Source organism: Opisthocomus hoazin, chromosome 1 (genome assembly GCF_030867145.1).
Source record: "Opisthocomus hoazin isolate bOpiHoa1 chromosome 1, bOpiHoa1.hap1, whole genome shotgun sequence".
Classification (NCBI taxonomy): Eukaryota; Metazoa; Chordata; class Aves; order Opisthocomiformes; family Opisthocomidae; genus Opisthocomus; species Opisthocomus hoazin.
The window spans coordinates 51,144,414-51,164,973 of NC_134414.1; the positions used below are offsets into that span (position 1 = coordinate 51,144,414).

The 20,560-nt window shown below is 37.0% G+C and overlaps 1 protein-coding gene across 15 annotated transcripts in view; it reads right to left on the bottom strand.

The window, feature by feature from the left end:
- MYCBP2 (MYC binding protein 2) overlaps window positions 1-20,560 on the bottom strand; it is a 204,760-nt gene that overhangs the window by 152,218 nt on the left and 31,982 nt on the right. For all 15 annotated transcript variants that reach the window (XM_075423340.1, XM_075423377.1, XM_075423419.1 and 12 more), the window contains exons 3-8: window positions 13,250-13,465; window positions 9,524-9,677; window positions 7,059-7,255; window positions 6,594-6,836; window positions 6,247-6,318; window positions 3,252-3,348 (exon numbers count right to left, since the gene is read on the bottom strand). In XM_075423340.1, the coding sequence (XP_075279455.1) occupies window positions 3,252-3,348; window positions 6,247-6,318; window positions 6,594-6,836; window positions 7,059-7,255; window positions 9,524-9,677; window positions 13,250-13,465 (979 nt within the window). The remainder of the gene's footprint in view (window positions 1-3,251; window positions 3,349-6,246; window positions 6,319-6,593; window positions 6,837-7,058; window positions 7,256-9,523; window positions 9,678-13,249; window positions 13,466-20,560) is intronic.

The window sequence follows — 20,560 nt, forward strand, 5'->3', positions numbered from 1 at the left end:
GCACGGCAGGTATGAATCACAGAGAGGGTAAGCAGCACGCAGGACGGAGAATGGCAGATACACTGCAGTCTGAAACATTGCTCTCTCAAAAAGTGCCTTGGATTTAACGACCAAAGTCAGTTCACGTTACTAATTCTTTATGCTGCAAAGTGATATTAACGGTAAAACATAAGAGCTGTCAGTAACTTCAACAGAAGATCCAAAAATAATCTAAATTACATTTCGGAAAGGTTATACGAAAGTAGTAAGTATTAAGATCCCTTGAATGGCTGAAAATTACATGCTCGCATAAGCATAACACTCAAGGAAACAGGATATTCTGGCTGCCAGTAGGTCCATATCACACTGACCTATTTCTTGAGCCATTTCAAGCAGAGGTGAGCCTCCCAGTAAACATTTTTTGTGGTTGCTTATATGTTTGGCAGGTCTTTTCATAGAGAAAATCTGGAACAGGGATTTTTTTTTTTTTTTTTTTTTTTAAAGAAACATTTTGATGTATGTTCTTCAGAAGACTTCCTAAAAACTAGCTCTTCATTAGACAATATCCAGGCCCAGCAGTAAGTATCAAATTAACGGGGAAACTAGAAAACAGAAGGTAAATGGAATATCTGCAAAAGCAGGGCAGTATAGTGTCTCAGCTAGCAAGGAGCTCTTATGATCAACAGTAATCTTATTCAGTCTGACTTTGGAAATTACTCTGGGGAAGATATCCAAGGTTTCTGTCTGGACATTACTATAACAGAATGGGCTTATGTTTTACTTAAAGGACATAACTACAGACACCTGCTAATCACAGCCTCTTCAGAGGTTTCAAGAGAAAATGACTGTTAAGTATCACCTTCTGTATTTACATATAGTGCATCGTGTGCCTGTTAATAAGTACTCTGCAGCTTGTCTAGGCTACCTCAGCAGTACTTTTCAGACTAAGTAAATAGCCTGAGCTCCAAGATATTCATGTGTAATTTCAATGAACAATGAAACCACACCCCATATAAACTTCAACCTCTTCAGCTGAACACAGGAACCTTTTTTTTAAGATATGTTGTAAGCATTACTGTTAAAGAAACAGTCAAGATGAAAACCTCCTCTGTAAATTGAGGTCCAATCATCTAGAAAATGTCATAGAACTCCGGGATTTTTTATGATATTTGGACTGGGAAGACATATCCACAGCTCAACGACAGTGTATGAAGCTTGGCAAAAGCATTAGATACAAGAATGCTGACACTCAGGCTGGTAGTTCCAGATTTGCTAGATCATCTATCAGAGTGGAAAGAATGTCCTTTGAAATAGAAGTTTATGCTTTCAAGAAGCTGGTGGATCCTACTGTCTGAGCAAGGAGAAGAGAATGTTCCATAGTTCACTGAGTTTTCTAAGGTCATATGACTTCTCGCTGGGATCAACTCCTAATCACATCTCCTAATGAACTCCTAATCTCCTGTGCAGCCCTGTACGAATAAGAATACCTTATTTAAATGCATTATCACCAAGCCAGGCATGTGAAAGAGATTAGCTCCAGACAGAGCCATGTCTGAATACCATATCAAGAAGGAGGAAATACTTGGAGTCTTATCACTCTTCAGCTGTTAGCAAGCTTACTGCCCTCTAGTTCTATCCGGTGTGGTTTTCAGAACTACAACATACTGCAAGTCATTATTAAGTTTAACTAGTAGTGGCTGCACTACTGTAGAGTTATGTATCTACTCAAGTTTCCTCAGGATAGGTCACATACTCTCCCCCCACCTTCATTTCTTTCCTTCTAATGTTAAATGGAAATAACCAGAAGTGAACCCCTTTGAATTTGTCCTAGCCAAAAGAACAAGGCCTTATCTGCTCACAATGTAACACCAAGATAAATCTGTAAAAATGCAGAAAGTAAAACAGCAAAGTTCAAGGGCTGAAATACAAGGGGTAGTAGTTATGAAGAACATTTAACATCCACTTTGACACCATCACAAACCATATGAAACGCAACTGTGTGAAACAGTTTGAGGAATTTCTGAATGGGTATTCCCACAGTTATAAGATTTGCTTTTGCACTGAAAGATTAATACATTTTTGTTTATAAGGCACACTCTTGTTTCATTTGTGCCTTTTTATAGTATAAACACAAGGCTGTCTTGCAGAATGACACTTGCCACTGAGATTTGCAAAAGCAAGCTAACAGCTCAGAGGTGTAGACTTTAAATGTGCTCACGTGTCTCTCAAGATTTGCATGAAGAGCACTGATTTGTTTACCAATGGTAACACAATTAAAGAGCTCAAAGGACCTTACTGGTTGAAGAAGCTGCCTTGAAGGAAGTGGAAAAACCACCTGACAAGGCAATTTGTCAGGTCCTTGAACGTACTCTCAGTCAAATTTCTCATACAGCCCCACAAAGACCAACCAGCTTTAATGGCCATCCACATTTTAAGGACTTGAAGAAAGTTGCATAGACTAGATTCATAGTTTCCTTCAAAAATCACTGCTTCTGTTTGAAATACAGAAAGCCTAGAGAAGTTTTCTAAGCATCAGTCAGTGCCTCCTTATTTACGCCAGGATGCAACACAAAATCTTTCTTCTGAACTATAGAATAAGCCTGTCACTGATCGAAAGATATTCTTGTGCTCTTCTACTCTTCATGTGAGTGGCTAAGAACAGATATGTTTCACCAGGAGGCCATTAAAGTAAGTTCCAGGAACACCTTCATTTTCTAAACAAAGACCCAAGTTATGAGGCTCCTCTGCAAAAAAACCTAAACAAAAACAAAACCACAAAAAAAAAATCCCAGAACAAATAAACAAAAACCCACCACCAATTTAAACACCAGAAGCATGGTCCATCAGTGTTCATTAGCCACCTTTGCTATTTCAATACATTTCTACTTTTATTAAAAACCAAATGGTTTTGGTCATAGTTTGTAACTACCCACATGTAAGAGATACTGGAAACAAAGTCACATCTGAGCCAAATGCACAAAGTTCAAAGAGGAAGAAACAAAAATTCCTTAAGAAGGAAGTTAACTCTTGGACTCTTTGAATTAAGATGACCATACATTCTAAAATGTTGCAATATTCTTCCAGTGGTTGGAGTAAGATGCAAGACCTCTGAATGAAATACTGCAGCTGGTCTAATACAGCAAACCTGAGACATAAAAAAGCAGTCTCTTTGGGATCTCAAAATCTATCTCAATTTCTCTTCTGCTTACCTGAAAATACATAGCATGTAAACAGTAAACTATAACCATCTTCTCGTATCTGGAGGTTCATACCTGGCAAAGCAACTGTACCGTCTTGTTCCAGAGTTTCAGGGTTTATTCTTATGGCTGTCATACTGTGATTATGTGCATCTCTATACAATAAATAACCCTGGTAAGAGTAAAAATATATATATGATGGTGTCAAAATATTATTAAATACATCAAACAATATTGTCAAAAGTGAAAATAGTGCAATTATTATTTTAGGTATTGTTCACAAATTTTGGAAATCTTTTACATCAACTTTGCTTCATTTTGACTTTTTTCAACTAATCAAATTCTGCAATAAAAACTGGAAATTTGACCCCCTTCCTTCACACTTTCCACATGCTGTAAATCATGCTTGTGTACAGCTTTTGAAGCCACATGTAGTAATTCTGTTCTTCATACATGTATACAATTATAGTTAAAAGCCACAGCCACAGTAAAAACCATGTTCCCGTCCCCACTTTCCAAATCAACAAAAGATTATCAGGAATTCCAGGAAGGAGATACATATACTGCCCTATACAGAAAAGTGATCATTACTGACTATTAATATGTGCATGAAAAACTAGATAATTTTTCAAAAATATTGACTACTTTGACTCCCACACTAACAAGTTTCCATATATTTATTTTTTCTGAGCTCTTCATCAAAGGAACTCCTGCAAAGTATATGGTGATATTGGTGGCAGCAGTCATGACACAATGTTACATACAAAGTTACATACAATGAGTTCTTATACTGCTCACCTCCCAGCTCCTAACCAGGCCTAGGGGAAGGGAGATACTCAGGACTAATGATTTCCTCTTTCTATTTCTCCACGTGCGGAATACTTTCATTTGCCCAAAATTACCTATTCTGGTCAGCAGCCCCCATCAAGAAGTCTCCTTCAGTATACCAAAACAGTATTTTCTCTCTGTTCATACACACATATTTTTCAAAGGTTTGATTCAGTCACCAGTTTCAAAGGTTTCTCAGTAAAAAGATTTGCCTACCTGAAACTCACATTTGAGGTTTATGTTTACACCTGTAACTCTGAGTGCACTTTTAAACACACAGTCAAGTAAGTTTTGCTCTAGCTTAAACTAGATAGGTTGCATAAGCCCCTGCTTTTTTGCATAACGTGCACAGACCTGTAAGAGAAGCAATATAGCAACTTTGCTCTCATATGTTTTTTGATCCTACAATGCCTGTAAATCCTTCAACGATTTTGAGGGAGCAGGGCAGAAATGCAGTTGGGAATTCACACTTAGAAAGCACTTCTGCTGTAAAAGCAGCTACAGGAAAGGAAAAAGATTAAAGGCACTTACGAACATACTCATTCAAAGTGGCTAAGGCCAAGTAAAGTAGTATTCACCTACAGGAGAGTTGCAGAGGCCAGTATGAATAATGACTAAGTAACTATTCTGACAACAGCAGTGTCACACCAGGAGATATGACAATGGCTTGCTTGAAGCACGACTGGCCTCAGGTGGTGATTCTACACATCTAAGAATAGATGCGTTTCACACGTAGGTCACTAAGGCTTAACCTCAGAATATCTTAATTCATCAAAGAGTCAAGAGACTCTAATTGCAGGCATCTAACAGCAGTAAAAAAATCCATCCAACCCTTTACCTTGCATCTAAACTACTCAAATTTTCCTGAATAAATCAATCTCTGAAATGAGAAAAAACAAATCCACACCAACTAGGATAAATAAGTAAAAGAGCATTAAAGTAGACAGAAAAGCTTCAGTCTAAAACAACTTCTACGATGAAGTAAGAAAAATCGCTGGCATTTGAGCTTAGCCAAGCACCCGAAGAGAAATGAGACTGAGGGCACACCTTAGCTCTTTTCTGGACACACACTTAGCAATAAGTGCACCTTACACATCTTCCTATAAATACATCCCCAGAGTGACATTCTTCCAACTAGCAGTGCCTTTGGGTACAGTCAATGAGTGAGTGCATATACACTTGTACAAGCACTCAAAGAACAACGTCAAAAATATTTATAGCTATGTACAGAATGTCCAAATGTGTAACTCTATATCATGAAACTATATGGATCCTATTCCTTTCCAAACAGGCTCCTGAATGAATGTGTCCACACACATTTGTATCGCGCCAGTATACCTTTTGGTGATCTGTTTTAACACTAAACAAAACCAGATTTCATGTACATATACAGTGACTGTAATAATAGAATATACACTTATAATGAAAAATAGAACTTCAAAAGCACAGCAAGGAGTACACTTGATTTCACACTGGAAAAATGAGATCACTCACTTAATAGTAAAGATACAACAAAAATTGCCCAGAAGTTAAAAAATAAATTAATTGTTCTCTGATATTTAATTTCTGGTTTGTTGTGGGGTTTTTGGTTGTTTTTTTTTTGAGAGAGTGCACTCAGTGGCAGTAACAGGATTCTAAAAAGCCCCACTATTTTAATAATGAACAGCAAAGCTCCAAGAAAAGGTGATTAATATTCCAGAAATTGACTGACTTCAAAAAAACCCAGACATCCAAATTAGTTAACTCTGCAATGGTAACATCAACAACTATATCTGCTTATGGTTTACACACCCTCAATCATCCCCCAACCAAAACAGCACTTCCTTATTCTACTGCAAATGTTTTAAAATCAATTTACTTTCAAAAACAGGTATTTTTGAGTATTTTTTACATTATTTTGTTGCAACAACGTATTTTTACAGCCAACTTCTTTATTTGAGAAGCATACATCAATGGACTGTACAATTCATAAATTTACGAGTTAAACCACCATATTTTGAGAAAGTCTTTACAGCAACAACCCAAATCAATGACACTTTTCATTACTCCTTTCTACTTGCCAGTACCATCAGACGTTCCTCATCTTCCACAATCTAAAAGTCAGTACCAAGAGAATGATTTTTATAACTAAAGCCAAAGTGCCACAGTATCTTGTAAGCTTACTCTAAGACAAGGACTAATTAAATTACTCATGAGGGATGGTGGGTGGGGAGCACATTTCACATTTTAAGTATCCACCTACCTGAGCATAGCCTAACCAAGACTTTTTTTCCTTCCTGTTTTTGATGCGGGATGTAGAATTATATATATGGCCCTGAAAAGCAAAAAACTCCAATCATTTACAAATAACAGAGTGACAATTTTACACATAATCATTTACCATCTAAATAATAATGTCTTCAACCACACTGAGACGTGAAAATTATAAGAAACTGCTGTAAAATTCTCATAGAAATCATCAGAAAAATTTTGACAAACTGTAAAAGAACCAATCATTAGTAAGCTACAAGTGATTCTCAACGGAAACAGGACATCATAAAAAGTTAATATTTTAACCAAGACTTATCAGACAACAAGAAATCACATTACCCGCACTGTCCCACTATATCCAGAGCCAATTTTGTAAAGTCCATCTTTACATAAGAGATAGAGGAAAAACCCATCACTCTGAAGTAGGCACTGGTCATCTTCATCTACAGATATTTCCTTCAATAACCACTTGTGCATCAAGGCTGCCTTCTTTATCCCATTACTGAACCAGTCCTGGATTTGGATTTTGCCCACCAGAACTGCCTGTACACTCCGCTGAAGAGAGTTTAAAATGGTTGGCACCTAAACAACAAAAGAAACAGTGAGCGAGAGAAAAGCATATCTATTTTTATTTTGTTGTATTTTCTGCTCTATCTCCAACTTGAGAGACAAAGAAATAGCTACTCATCTCACAAACAGTGAAGGAAAAAAAAGGTAACTGAATCTACACAGTAGATCTTTTCAGAACTCATGTACACATCATTTACACAAATTCCCAGATACAGAGAAGTTTTAGTTTAAGACCTGAATAGTCTGGCAAGCATGGCTGCCATTATTGGTGAGGATAGCAGAGATTGCTTGCAACGTTCTTCCTGTCTCTCCCCATGCAGCTACCAAACTGAAGAGGCAAGCGCAGGAAAGTGCTGTCAAGGACTGTCCTGTACTGTCATTCATTCCCGTGCTACGGACAGTTATCTCCAGAAGAAGTTGGAACAGGGATTCTGCAAAAAAAACAACAATTACACAGACAAGTCACAAAATCATACCAAGCAATTTGCCAGTCAATGAGAAATTAAACTTGCATAATACATGACACATCTTTCCTCAGCCATTAAGTTTAGCCTTATTTCCAGACAGAAAAGAAAGCATCCCACTTAAACAGACGTACAATATCCTTAACTTTTCATTCATTTTCAGCCAGGAAATGTCAAGTCTTGATAATCACAATGGCACAAGAACAAGAAAAACTACATCCTTCTGTTACAGTGGAACACAGTAATAAACAATGGGCCAGGAGGAGTTACTCTACCTGCCTATTCAGTCTACCTCATCACTGAGGTGATGAGTAGGTCTTGACCAACCTTGCCTAATCTTTACGACCATTTCCCATGTTGAAGCACATCCCATTTTTCAGAAACGAGTATTTCAAGTCAAAGCTTGAACGTTATTTTGATTGTATGCCTCTTTTCAAGCACTGTTTCGCGGCTGAACATCTGTAACTATCAAGGTGCAACCAGAAATCCACATCAATTTTTTTGACAGTACATACAAATAATCACTAGGGCAGTAACCAAAACAAAGCCTTCTTCACAGCTTTTTAATAGTCTGTGCGTCAATACAAAATAAAAACTTTCTGCAGCAAATTACTGTCATCTTTGGAAATAAAATTCAGTCAAGCCACAACATACGAAAACATACATAGAAAGTCTTCAGAGATACTTACTTATTTTTATTTTTAAACAACAGATGCTACAGCCTAGCCTCCCTTGCAGTTCTATAAACCAGTAAAAACTAGGAGTTAACAAACGATAATTGGATTTTAACTTAAAGGACATAATCATACAGAATCACAGAATGTTGGGGGTTGGAAGGGACCTCTGTGGGTCATCTAGTCCAACCCTCCTGCCAAAGCAGGGTCACCTACAGCAGGCTGCACAGGACCTTGTCCAGGCGGGTCTTGAATATTTCCAGAGAAGGAGACTCCACAACCTCCCTGGGCAGCCTGTTCCAGTGCTCCGTCACCCTCAAAGTGAAGAAGTTCTTCCTCATGTTCAGACGGAACTTCCTGTGCTTCAGTTTGTGCCCGTTGCCCCTTGTCCTGTCACTGGGCACCACTGAAAAGAGCTTGGCCCCATCCTCCTGACACCCACCCTTCAGATATTTATAAGCATTTATTAGGTCCCCTCTCAGTCTTCTCTTCTTCAGGCTGAACAAGCCCAGCTCCCTCAGCATTTCCTCGTAGGAGAGATGCTCCAGTCCCCTCATCATCCTCGTAGCCCTCCGCTGAACTCTCTCCAGTAGCTCCTCATCTTTCTTGAACTGCAGAGCCCAGAACTGGACACAGTACTCCAGATGGGGCCTCACCAGAACCTCCCTCGACCTGCTGGTCACACTCCTGCTAATGCACCCCAGGATCCCACTGGCCTTCTTGGCAGCCAGGGCACACTGCTGGCTCATGGTCAACCTGTCATCCACCAGGACACCCAGGTCCCTCTCTGCAGAGCTGCACTCCAGCAGGTCAGCCCCAAGCCTGTACTAATGCATGGGGTTGTTACTCCCCAGGCGCAGGACTCTGCACTTGGCCTTGTTGAACCTCATCAGGTTCATCTGTGCCCAACTCTCACTGAATGGCAGCACAGCCTTACAGTGTATCCACCACTCCTCCCAGTTTGGTGTCATCAGCAAACTTCCTGAGGGCACACCCAAAGCCATCAGGTGTTCAACTTTTATTTTCAGTATCATTAAAAGCAAAATGAATTTTCAGGGAAACTTTCTGATGGCCAGAGGAAATAAAGGCAAGAATTCTGACACTTTGTTTAGCAGTTTTCTATAAATTACACCATTCAATGTCTAAGCTACAGATTACAACAGCAGATCGCAAGAGGAGTTCGCTATAGAACTATCTTCTTTCCAATAAGACCAAGTATTTTATAGCTTCAGTAAGACAAATAAATTACTATTTATAAGGTTGTAAGGTTTACTATGTTTCAGTGAAACTCTGCATTACACAGCAACAAAACATGACTTTTTAAAACATATATATATATATATATATAACTTTACACGACAATATTCCTGTTCTACAAAAGATTAATGCTGAGAAAGTACTGATTACACACACCATAAGGAGTTTATACCCCAGAATAAAGTCAGTCTGCTGAGAACAAGCATGTTACTAACTCACAAATACTCGCTAGGAACCATTTTCTTCTGTCCCATACAATAACAGATGTATATCAATACAAACACAGTAACCGGTGAGATATTACCTAGGACTTCAGGGGGCTCTGATTGCAGGCCTTCTGGTTGCTGGCCCTGGAGCACATTAAGTAGCGCTTGTAAGCTCCTGAGACACAAGGATGGATGAGAAAATCTTGTCTCCTTTATCAGTTCAAAGACTTCACATAATCCGACTTCAATGATCTAAAGAAGTACAGGTATTTCAGAATATCTGTTAATATAATTTTTTTGGATCTTCATCATTTAAGGTACACCCCAGTGTTCACAGAACGACAGTTATTTGAATAACAAAAATGTAATACAGAATACGATGGTAATTCAAAAGCGAATCAAAATGAAGAACCCACCTACACAGCTGTACCAGCAAATATTACACAGAAGTATTGTCACTATATGAAAGAGCATATGTAAGTAGAGTATTACTCCCCTGAAAATATAGGGAAACTTAAACATTTTTGGACAATGTAAGACACGCTGTGCCTCTGGGCCCTTCCAATTTCTATTGAGTTCACACTTTGACAGACCTCTTTTTCCTTTTTGCTTGCTCTCTAATGTGAACCAGCAAGCTAGAATTGGCTTGCAACCTGACTTCCCAACTTGAGCAATGATACATTTGACAGCTGATACTGGTAGCACTAGTACTTTCCCCTCCAAAGCCTCTGAGATTTTATTTTTTGTCACAAAAAATAAAGATTAATCACTTGTCACTAAAACTCTATACATACTCATCACAGACACGCAATATGGCAACTAATACAGTATCTTTAAGAGTGTTGTTACAGCCACTCCTAACTTTCCCTTCTGGCACTCCTGAGTATTATGAGATTACAATTATGCCTCTCTCCACTGACTGTTCCTTTCACATCCTTCTCAAACTCACTATGTAGTAATAATGAGGATGAAAGTGATCAGTTAACTCATTACAAATAAGCAATCATATCTTCAAAATTTCGCCATGTGTTTCTGTCAAGAGCAGAGCCCTCCAAATTGTACACTGAAGGACAGAATAAGCAAACCGTTCTTTTCAGAACATCTTAAGCTTGCTCTCTCTGCTCTCCGAAGGGTCTCTGAGCCAAAAAAACACTGCTGCAGACTCAAGTCTGTGTGTCACAGCCTGCCAGCTCTTACTGATGCTCTCCATGCAGCCATCCCCCTGTTCCCTCTGTAACATCTTTGAGACTTTGGATCAAAAGCTTAAGCCCACCTTACGAAGGGTAAACAAATTCTAGCCTGGATGCAGACATTATGACCCGTAATTAATTCCTCAGAAAAACCTATTTATTCAAGAAGTCTTATCTACAATGTTGATTTATTTCCTTTGTCTTCCCTCTCTCATAATTACCCAATACCTACATTTCTATGTTTATTTAATAATAAATAAATAGTAATACTCAGTACACTTAATTCTCTGCTTTAATTTATACATTAAACACATACAGAAAGTACTTTACAAAACACATTCTCCTCAAGAATTTTATAAGACTTAAAGTCAGTTTCTAAAGAGTAATTATTTTTCTTTTTGTTACAGCTTGAAAATTTTCATTTTTGCTTAAGCTCGTTAGCTAAACAGCAAGAAGTATGCCACTGCAGGAACAAAGAACATTTACTCGGTTAATTCCACCTTAATCCAGCATTTGTTCATTTTAGCACAGGGCTTTTGTGGATCATCCATAACCCAGTGCTAAGTTTAATATGGGGGTGGGAAGCAACTGCAAATCGAATCAGTAGAACTGAATCTGCCCTATTTCAAGAAGAAAAAATTTCCCGTCATTATCAAAGGTACTACATAAACATGGTACTAAATAAATAAGTCAGGCAAAGATAAATACTTCATGTAAAATCAAAAATTTAAAACTATCAAAGCAAGTTACTAAATTGTCTGAGCACAACCAAAATACAAACTTTATTGTGCTAATATCCAAAGACCAGCAAATCATGTCTCTGTGTCTCTTTTAACAATTGTTAAAAACAATTGTTCTCAATCTTGTTACAGAAATTGCATAGGACAATTAATTCTGAAATATACTCTAAATAATAGCTCTAACAAACCTGACTTCCTCAAGTTTAAAATTTAAAAAAAAGGTACTTCAGTAGAACACCTAGGCTGCATAAAAAGTACGATGTTTTCAATTCATTCTCAATTAAAAAAAAAAGAAAAAAACACCACACCGAGAACTTCACCAGTTTAACTCTGGAGAATCTGGCAAAGCACAAATCCTGCTTACACCTTTCTTTGAATCTGACTTTCAAAAGATATCAGTATTCTTTTCCAGAAGCTAATGATTACTTTCAGAAATTGGTCTAGTAAATACTGTAAGTAATAGAAACTTCAATATCTTTCTTCTTTATACTTAACAGACTTAAGCCCAATCCAGTATTGTTCACTATACATAAGAATTAGACCATAATATACCACTGGATATTTTGTAGATTCTTTGCTAAAATTAATACTTCGAAGGCATACTGATTTTCATCAATTTTATATTTGCTGTATTAAATGTAACAAAATAGCTCACTGAGTTTCTGTTTTGAGAGTAGTTTCCCACCTAGGGTTTCCCCACCATTTGTTCTAAGACACCATCTTTTTAAAACTGCACCACTTTTCCAAGTCTCTTTTTGATACACTCTCCAACATCTCTAACACCACCAGCGTTTCAGTTTCCACATGCAAGTGTTCTGTCCATATCACTGGTAAATCTCATCCTTCTTTAAACATCTTTTAACTTCAAAATGCCTTTAAAAATCCATCCCGTTCTTTATAAATGCTAATAGCTACATTACCTTTTACTCAAAACTTCAAATTAAGCATATACAGGAACTTGCTGATTCACTTAATACCATCCACAAGGGGTCAGATGCAGTTCATAAACAATGCTAATTTTATTTCTACTGACTGCACACTATTTTGCGACTATCAACTGATGATTTCAGTCATCAAGTTGCAGTTGCCTGACTTGATTATGTTCCTCTGCAATTCTCCACCACTATTTAGAGTGCCAACTTTGCCCTTCAGATAATACCACATAAAATACAATCATCTATAAAATTCTAATTTTCCAAGCAACTAAAAATTAAAAAAAAGAAAAAATAGTTAACTCCTACATAATTATTTTGTACTTTCCACCATTAATCCTACTATAAGCATAGAAGTAGCAAATAGTAAAAAACCTACCCTAATTGTTGAACTACAGCGTCCAAAACCTTAACATACATTATTAACTATAGTTATCAGTGCCAAAAGGCACTAAAGCCAAAAAACGGAAAGAATAAAAAACTAAGGTAGTAAGAATAATTGACAGTTACTGCAATTACATGTATACCTGGCAAATCATCTTAGAAAACACTCCACCGACTGAATTCCAATAGCAGAAAGATTTGTTCTTTTGGGATTTAAAGCAAGAGAAAGCACCCTTTATCACTACCAGCTAGTAGCTTCTAAGAGACACAAGAGCTGCCTTATTTGCATTCTGTGTAGACTTTTGAGGTTGTAGATTATTTTCAAGTACCAGTACTAATAAAGAAGTGCAAGTTGAACATTTACCTGACATTTAATTGACTTTAAAATTAATTACTGGGCAGTACATAGATCTTCCTACTTCACCAAATCAGTGGATTCTGGGCTAGATAGACTACAATAAAAAATGTACCTATTTTCTGAGCAGCTGCCTTATAACGCTGTTCTTTATTCCCCATAAAAAGCATACCAACTTTAGATCACATACATGGCATACTATAAACAGTATCCAGCTACTTGCCTTTGGAAGTTTAATAGGCGGCTCTTTGGATTCCTCCTCTTCGTCACTGTCCGAATCCCCACTCTGTACACTGTTCTTTGAAGCCAAAGATACAGATGCTTCCTTTTTTTGCCACTCCAACACACAATGGCGGACATTGCAGTAAACATTAAAAGCTGAAGGGTTGCTATGTAATCTGATATCTGGTATAGTTATCGTACTTTCTAGGTTTTCAGTCTGAAAAACAAGATTCATTTCAAGTTTATTAGAAGTTTCAAGCTTTGCTAAATCTAAGTAATCTTAACAGTCTCAATAATTATGGCCAACCAAATGATTCTCAAACTGGAGACTGAACTTTCCTGTTGAAGTACCAATTATATTTCAGGCAGGGAAGAAAGGAGGCATAGGAAGAAATTTCAGTATCTGGCTTTAGACTCTACCTCTCATAACTTGATGAGGACACTAGGATGGAAAATGAAAGCAGCTCAGGCTACAGAGTGGTCCAAACCTGTGCCACAGTCAAAAGACTAGCAGAATTCAGGATTTATCTTCTAAACAGGAATCAATTGTTTGGGTTATTTTAATTATTATTACTGAATTTTAAAATTCATTGTGTGTTATGCTAGTTGTTAATTTTAATCTATTGGTAAATAATAAAAATTTAAATGTTTGCTAAATGTGTATCAGAAATTAAAAATGCCATTAGTTGTTATGTCAATTAAATGAAAATAGATGGCAGGTTCAAAAACTTCAGCCCCCCCCCCCGTAGGATGCTGTGGACAATAACTTTGTACAAATAGAAAAAAAATTTAAACCTAATGGACAAGAATACAAAAATCTATCAAGGCCTATGAAGCAAAAGGACACCATCCTGTTTTCAGAAGCTCTGAGCCACACAGTAAGAGCTGGGAGAAACTAACACTACCCATGCCCTTACCCTACCGCTACCCTTTCCTTGGTATCTACTACTGGTATATTACTGTCAGCCACTGCCAAGACACAGAGAAGCATTCAGGAGGCTGTCATTAGACTCGGAGAAATATTAGGAAAAACCTTTTTTTTTTTAAAAGTCTTAAAATTCTGGCCCATACTCTCCCTTTCTGGAACAGTAAGATGGGACAGGAGGAACTGGAGACTTAAAAAGAAAAAACCAAACAAAACCCCACAACAACAACAAAAAATGCCCAGGCAGGGTTATACGTTCTCTTCGGTTGTGTACTACCAAAGACTAAGCTGGTGTGAGCACAGGCTATGAAAAACTGGACTTCAGTCATAGGGGAGGAAGCAATTCCCTATAGTATCTTGGTGTAGACAGGGGGCAAAGAGACCAAATAAGGAGGGGAGGCCTAGGTTAAGAGTGCAGGACAAATTTGCTTGAACACAGAAGGTAAAATTTGGAGGGGGATTAGGCTAGACCGAGTCAGGGTCATGACTAAATGCACAAGGTTATTTTGGTTTATTTGTTGTTTCTTGAGGGGTGGTGAGGGTGGAGGCTTTTTGTCTTTTTCTGTCTTTAGTTAAGGGGGATAGATATTGTGAATGATCACGTTCATTTGGCAGGAAAGTATGCAGTGCTTTGGAACAGATCAGAGTGGAAATACTCATACACCTGTGAGAGCAGTGATGGGAAAAAGGACCTTAAACTAGCAGAGAAGAGGGGGAAAGAAGTTGGAGAACCAGTGAACTGGATAACATTTTAATGGCATGATTTATTTTCGTACAGTATGGTAGCCACTACTTTGCACACCAAAACACAGTAATGATTCACAACACATTTCTATGTGCACTTATCTTTTAATTATTACCAGAAATAACACAGCTTCTAAATGAGATCATTTGACACCATATGTTACAAAACTCAACAGAAAATTCAAAATAATTTAAAAATATTTCATAGTTTATGTATTTCCTTTTATTTTTGAAGATAATATTATTCTAACTGTACTGGTACTTATTTGTATATCCTTCTTTTCCATTATTACTACAAAATTATTGCAAGCTAAAACATTAAGAATTGATGGTTTACTCTGTAGCCTATTTTAGCCAACACAGACAGTGTATTAATTTTTCTTACTCGTGTCAGTGTTAGTAAGCACAACAATATAGAGAGAATGGGGAGGGGGGAAGCTGGAAAAAGTTCCTTACATGCACACTGAAAGTTTGGGTTTGTTGTTTTTTTTTTGTTAATACAACAGGACTTCTGTCAGCAGGGCTTGAAAGACAACGTAAGTTTAGTCCTCATTAAACATGAACATCTTTGAAATAATAAAGCTGCTGTTAAAAACCCACAATATTAGTCAGTGCAAGAACTCAAGATACAAACTCCCACGTTATTCCAGTATCAAACTGCATCAAAATATATTTGGACTGATATCAATGATAATGAGCTACTACATACTTTAAAATTCATTTGGTACCAGAAAACTAAACGGGTATAACATATGACTCTTCTATATGTCAAATATCCATACATATACCCCTAAGAGTTTTTGCAGCTGCTGTTAAGGCAAACACACAATATCAGCTTTCAGCTTTAAAGCTAACTCAGTTGAGCTGCACAGTAAACAAACCAAAATTATTTAGTAAGTTTACTATGCATTTCATAGTTTACTGACAGTTACAGGAAGAGAAAAATATCTCGATCCTCTGAAATATCTGTACCTGAAGTTCACTTATCCAATTAGTATCATACACTCTGTCAAGAGTTTCCATTCCAGTTCTTTCTTGTTAGGACTTCAGCTTAGTCTTTGTTCCAGAACAGCCTACATTCTGTAGCTCACACAGCCTCTTTTGAAATAGGTTGGCCAAATTGTTTAAATGGCACAGATAATTTTAGACATGACAGTGCTAGATAAAATATCAATGTATGTTTTCTTGCCTATTAATAATAAGCTGACTAATTTTCAGAAATAAACTCCTTCCGTATTCTCAACACTTTGCAACTATTAAAAAGTCCCTTACCTAATGCTTTAGCTTTTAAACAGTAAGCACTTTAACCATTTTATCTCTGTTTAGTATCTCACTCTTCGACAACAGTGCACAAACTATAGAGAACAATCTACCCAGACTTCAGTACAGCACAACATTCTGCAGAAAACTCTGCTCTATCTGCACAGTGTAGCACAATATACAACTCAGAACTAGAGTTTAATTCCTAGCTGTGGTGTTAATCCACTGTTTACATTTCTTAGTTCATACCTCCACTTTCCCTTCACAATACCTTATTGCTGAGAATCGCAAATTCTTTAAAACTCAAAGTATCTTATATTCCACTCTATTATACACCTGAAAAATATAGTAGCAATCCTAACAGCATCCCGTAAGCATAATACTGAAATTCACTACCTGGTTTTGTCAGTTTCAAAGCACTGGACATGACTGTGCTAAATAAATCCCTTTCTGAACAGTAAGTTGTTCGGCTGTAGGAACAGATTAAAATTTAAGGATAATTATGACTTCCATTGTTTACTGTCTTTCATTTGAGGGGAAAAAAAACCCTCAACTGAACTAAATGTATAAGCCTACAAACGCTTAGCATGTCTCAAAGCAAAAGAAAGGTGCTGAATGACAAGACACATGGTTTCTGGTTGGAGAGTCGCAAGGGAACTTTCAATCTTCACATTGTTCTCTCCCTCTCTCTCCATAAACCTCACCATAACGTAAAAACCACTGACAATTTATTCGTGATCAATTTGCTCGAGTCTGAGGAGCTTTAACTATAGTACTTATAGTTTCCAGGTCTTCAGAACAAACATCTGTTCAAAAGCAGAGGTATACGAGTAGGTTGTATGAACATCGCTTTCATTAATTTCTTTTACAGAGACAGAGATTGAGCTGATTTAAAAAAAAAAAAAAAAAAGAAAAAAAATGAAAACTTTCTACTCCTCTAATGGAAATGCTCATTCAGTGAGCAGCTTTCCTCATCCCCTTTTTTATTTTCTTCAACATTTTTTCCTTTACAGATTACAACAGATTCCTAACTTCTTTGAGGTCAGATGAACCGATCAAGTTAGGAAACTGGAGCTTATATTCATCCCATAATCAACTAGAAATTTCCTTTTCTGAATGAGAACCAAGACATTGAGTCGCTCTTCTACACAGCCTTACAAACCTCCCTGATAGTGTGAGATTCATGTAACCACCTGTACAATCTTGCTACTGGCTCATACATTTTGAGGTAGAACAGATCACTATGACAATCTAACCCCTAACTGTGGCTACAGAACCCCACTTAGTAATTCTCATACCTAACTAAAAACATCTATTTTAAATTACCGCAGTTCTCTTGATGACACTGCACTTCACGTTGACATAAAATACTTCTACATTGAAAACAGTGGAACATTAAGCCAAAATGTTAATCAACTTCTAAGAACCCAGTGAAGCAATTATTAATTTTGCAGATATCTAGGATTAGTAATAATCCAACCAGACTGCTCTTGAGCTATGGGATACATTATTTCAAGAAAAAAACTACCCTAATAGTTTGTTTTCTTGGTGTTAAGGGTATCGAGATCCACAAATGTATGAAGTATCTGTCTGTGACACTGTGGATAAGGTGAAGAGCAACAATCATATTTTCTGCACCTTTAAGTGTCCTTTTCTTAATGGCTACTGGAATATTGCAATCCAATGCACTCACTAAGTATGAGAATGACCAGAAACCCAGCTTCTTCTAGCATATCTGAGAAGATGACGAGATGATGGGCTCTACATTTTTTTTTCTCCCAAAGCATTTGTTTCTCGGAATATGAAATTGCTACCGCTTTCAAAAAAAAATGGAGATTCCAGACTGGAGAGGAGAATTATGTTTTTTGATTTAGTGGTTTTCATATGAGCTATATGGAAGTGGGATATTCTGCAAACTCTCTTTGTTGTTTCACTTGGTATCATCATAAATTGAAAATGTACCTTCTTAAATCAAGACACATAATGAAATATACATTGTAAAACTTAACAGATACCCAGTATTCATCACATCTTCTGTCTTGAGTGCTAGAAAAACTTCTTTGGGCTAGACAGAACATCTAAAATTAAACTTTGGTGGAAAGGAAGAGCAATTTTTAAACATTATGTCATTCTTACAAAATGTGCAATATTAAACTTCAAAAAGGAGATTCTCAGCTGAAACCATGCAAAACGAGGTAACAGTGAAGAATGGTCATTTCAATGGTCAGAAGGACTAAGGCATCTTTTTCAGACGAATAAATAGAGAATCTGAGTGCAATAAGCCTAATCAAATTCCTCACAAAGGTTTTCTGTACTTTACGTAGACAAAACAGGAGCGCATGATGTTCTCCAAACATTAAAAAAAAATCAGAAAATTAGAAAAGCCTTTCTCTTGAAGTTTTTAAAGATCCTGAAGAAAGAATAATTCAATCCTGAACTCCTGAATAATGAAAACCAAATGCAAGTTTGAGAAATTGCAATGCCAATATAAATAAAGAATCATGAACATAGTTTTAAACAAGTGCTCTTCTCAGCCTTTTGTAATGTTTCAGCAGACTCAAGGAAAGAAATGGGAAAACCAAAATCCTTAGGTCTCCCTTACACTTGTCTCACACCTGAACAAACTGTATTCCCAAAAGATTAAAACCATACATAACAATTTCTGACCAATTTATTTCCTTCCCCTTGAACCAGATGACTACAATAATGGTTTATTCTGAGAACTGATGGAAATAGACTATAATCTAGGAGCGGAAAGTTAATCTGTTGTTAAAGATAGATAAGGCTATAATAACCATCTGATCTAACCAGGGCACAATATGGAGCATAGAACCTCACTGCATTCTTTGAACAGTTCAAACATCTCTTAGAAAGGGATGCCCTCTTGAGGTTGAAACACCAAATAATACAAAAGCCATTGAAAACACTGCTAAATTATCGGAGAAGCTATGTGTGGTTTTAATGAGATAAGTATTTATCCCAGTTGATCCACTTTATATATCTAATAATTAGCTTACGATAAATTTGAATGCTACATGAACCATCCTTTCCTTAGGTTTTAGTCCTCCCATTTGTACAAAGCTGAACAAGTCATAGTTCAAAACTTCTGCATAAACTAAACAGGTTGATGTCAATCACTGGAACTACATTCTCTGTCTCTGGAGGACTTCAATTTTTCAGTGTTCTTTAAATAGCATTATGAGAACAGAAGATGGTAAACTCTGGCTTTCCATCCAGTGTCAGTTAAGTGTCCCAAGAAGCACATTTATGAGTTTACAATAAAGTGGAAAACTCCAGGCGGTGAAAAGTGGGGAGGGATGGAAAGCAGCAATATTCATATGGTTGAAATAAGTTACAGCCTACAATTTTCTAGTGATAATTCTTGCAAAAAAAACAGAAAGAAAAAAAAAAGGGGGGGGGACGGACGACACAGGGACAGGAATCCAAAGTACTACACCTATGTCTAATAATCATATTTATTTTCTATGTAAAAGTCACAATATTCAGCACTGAAATTTTAAAGCCAAAACACACTGCATCCACATGGAAAACTTTTATATCTCCATTTAAAAAAAAGATACTAAACCACAAAACCAGAAGTTAACAGTAGTTCAAATACAAGCGAATACAACATGACCCCAGCTTACAAACAGCATAAGGCTCAAACTACTGGGCTGCACTAATTAATGTTTCATACTTAAAATGTTATAACATTTAATGCTTGAAGAGTGGAAATAATTTTATTACAGTTGCTCCACAATTACTTTTATGTTCTCTCCTCTTCAATTACTCAATCATCATTTTTAGTAAGTGCGGGGTATAAATAACAAATTTTTTGGTCCCTTCAGCTTATTTTTAATTTAAGCGCCCGCCACCTCTACCAAGCATACTAAGAGAAAGCTCCCGTCTCTGTTCAGACTAAAAGATTGTGGTTCTTAAAAAACAAACTGATGCACACAAGCTCTCCTGCTCAGAATGTCCAGTAGTCATGGACTTTTCAGTCTGTCCTATTATAAGGCTTCAAATGGAAACTCATGTTTTCCTGACAATACACACATCTGTTTTTAGACATTACAGTGCAAAAAATTATCACAGTGCTTATTATGCACTGGTAAGCATGGGGATGCACTGAAAAGCATATGGGGGGAAAAAAAAGCCAAGCCAACAACAAAAAAACAAGTGAACAACCAAAATAAAGGAAAATGAACCACCCCACTTTGTCAGTAAACAAAATTTGATAACCTAAGGATATGAAGCTGGTTTTGTCTTTCCCTTTTCAGTTACATGTTTCAGGAAATCCACAACTTCCTGCTATCACACAGGAGTAAGATGGAGTGCCTTTCTGTACCTCAGTGACCCAGAATAAACGCCAATGTTCTGCTG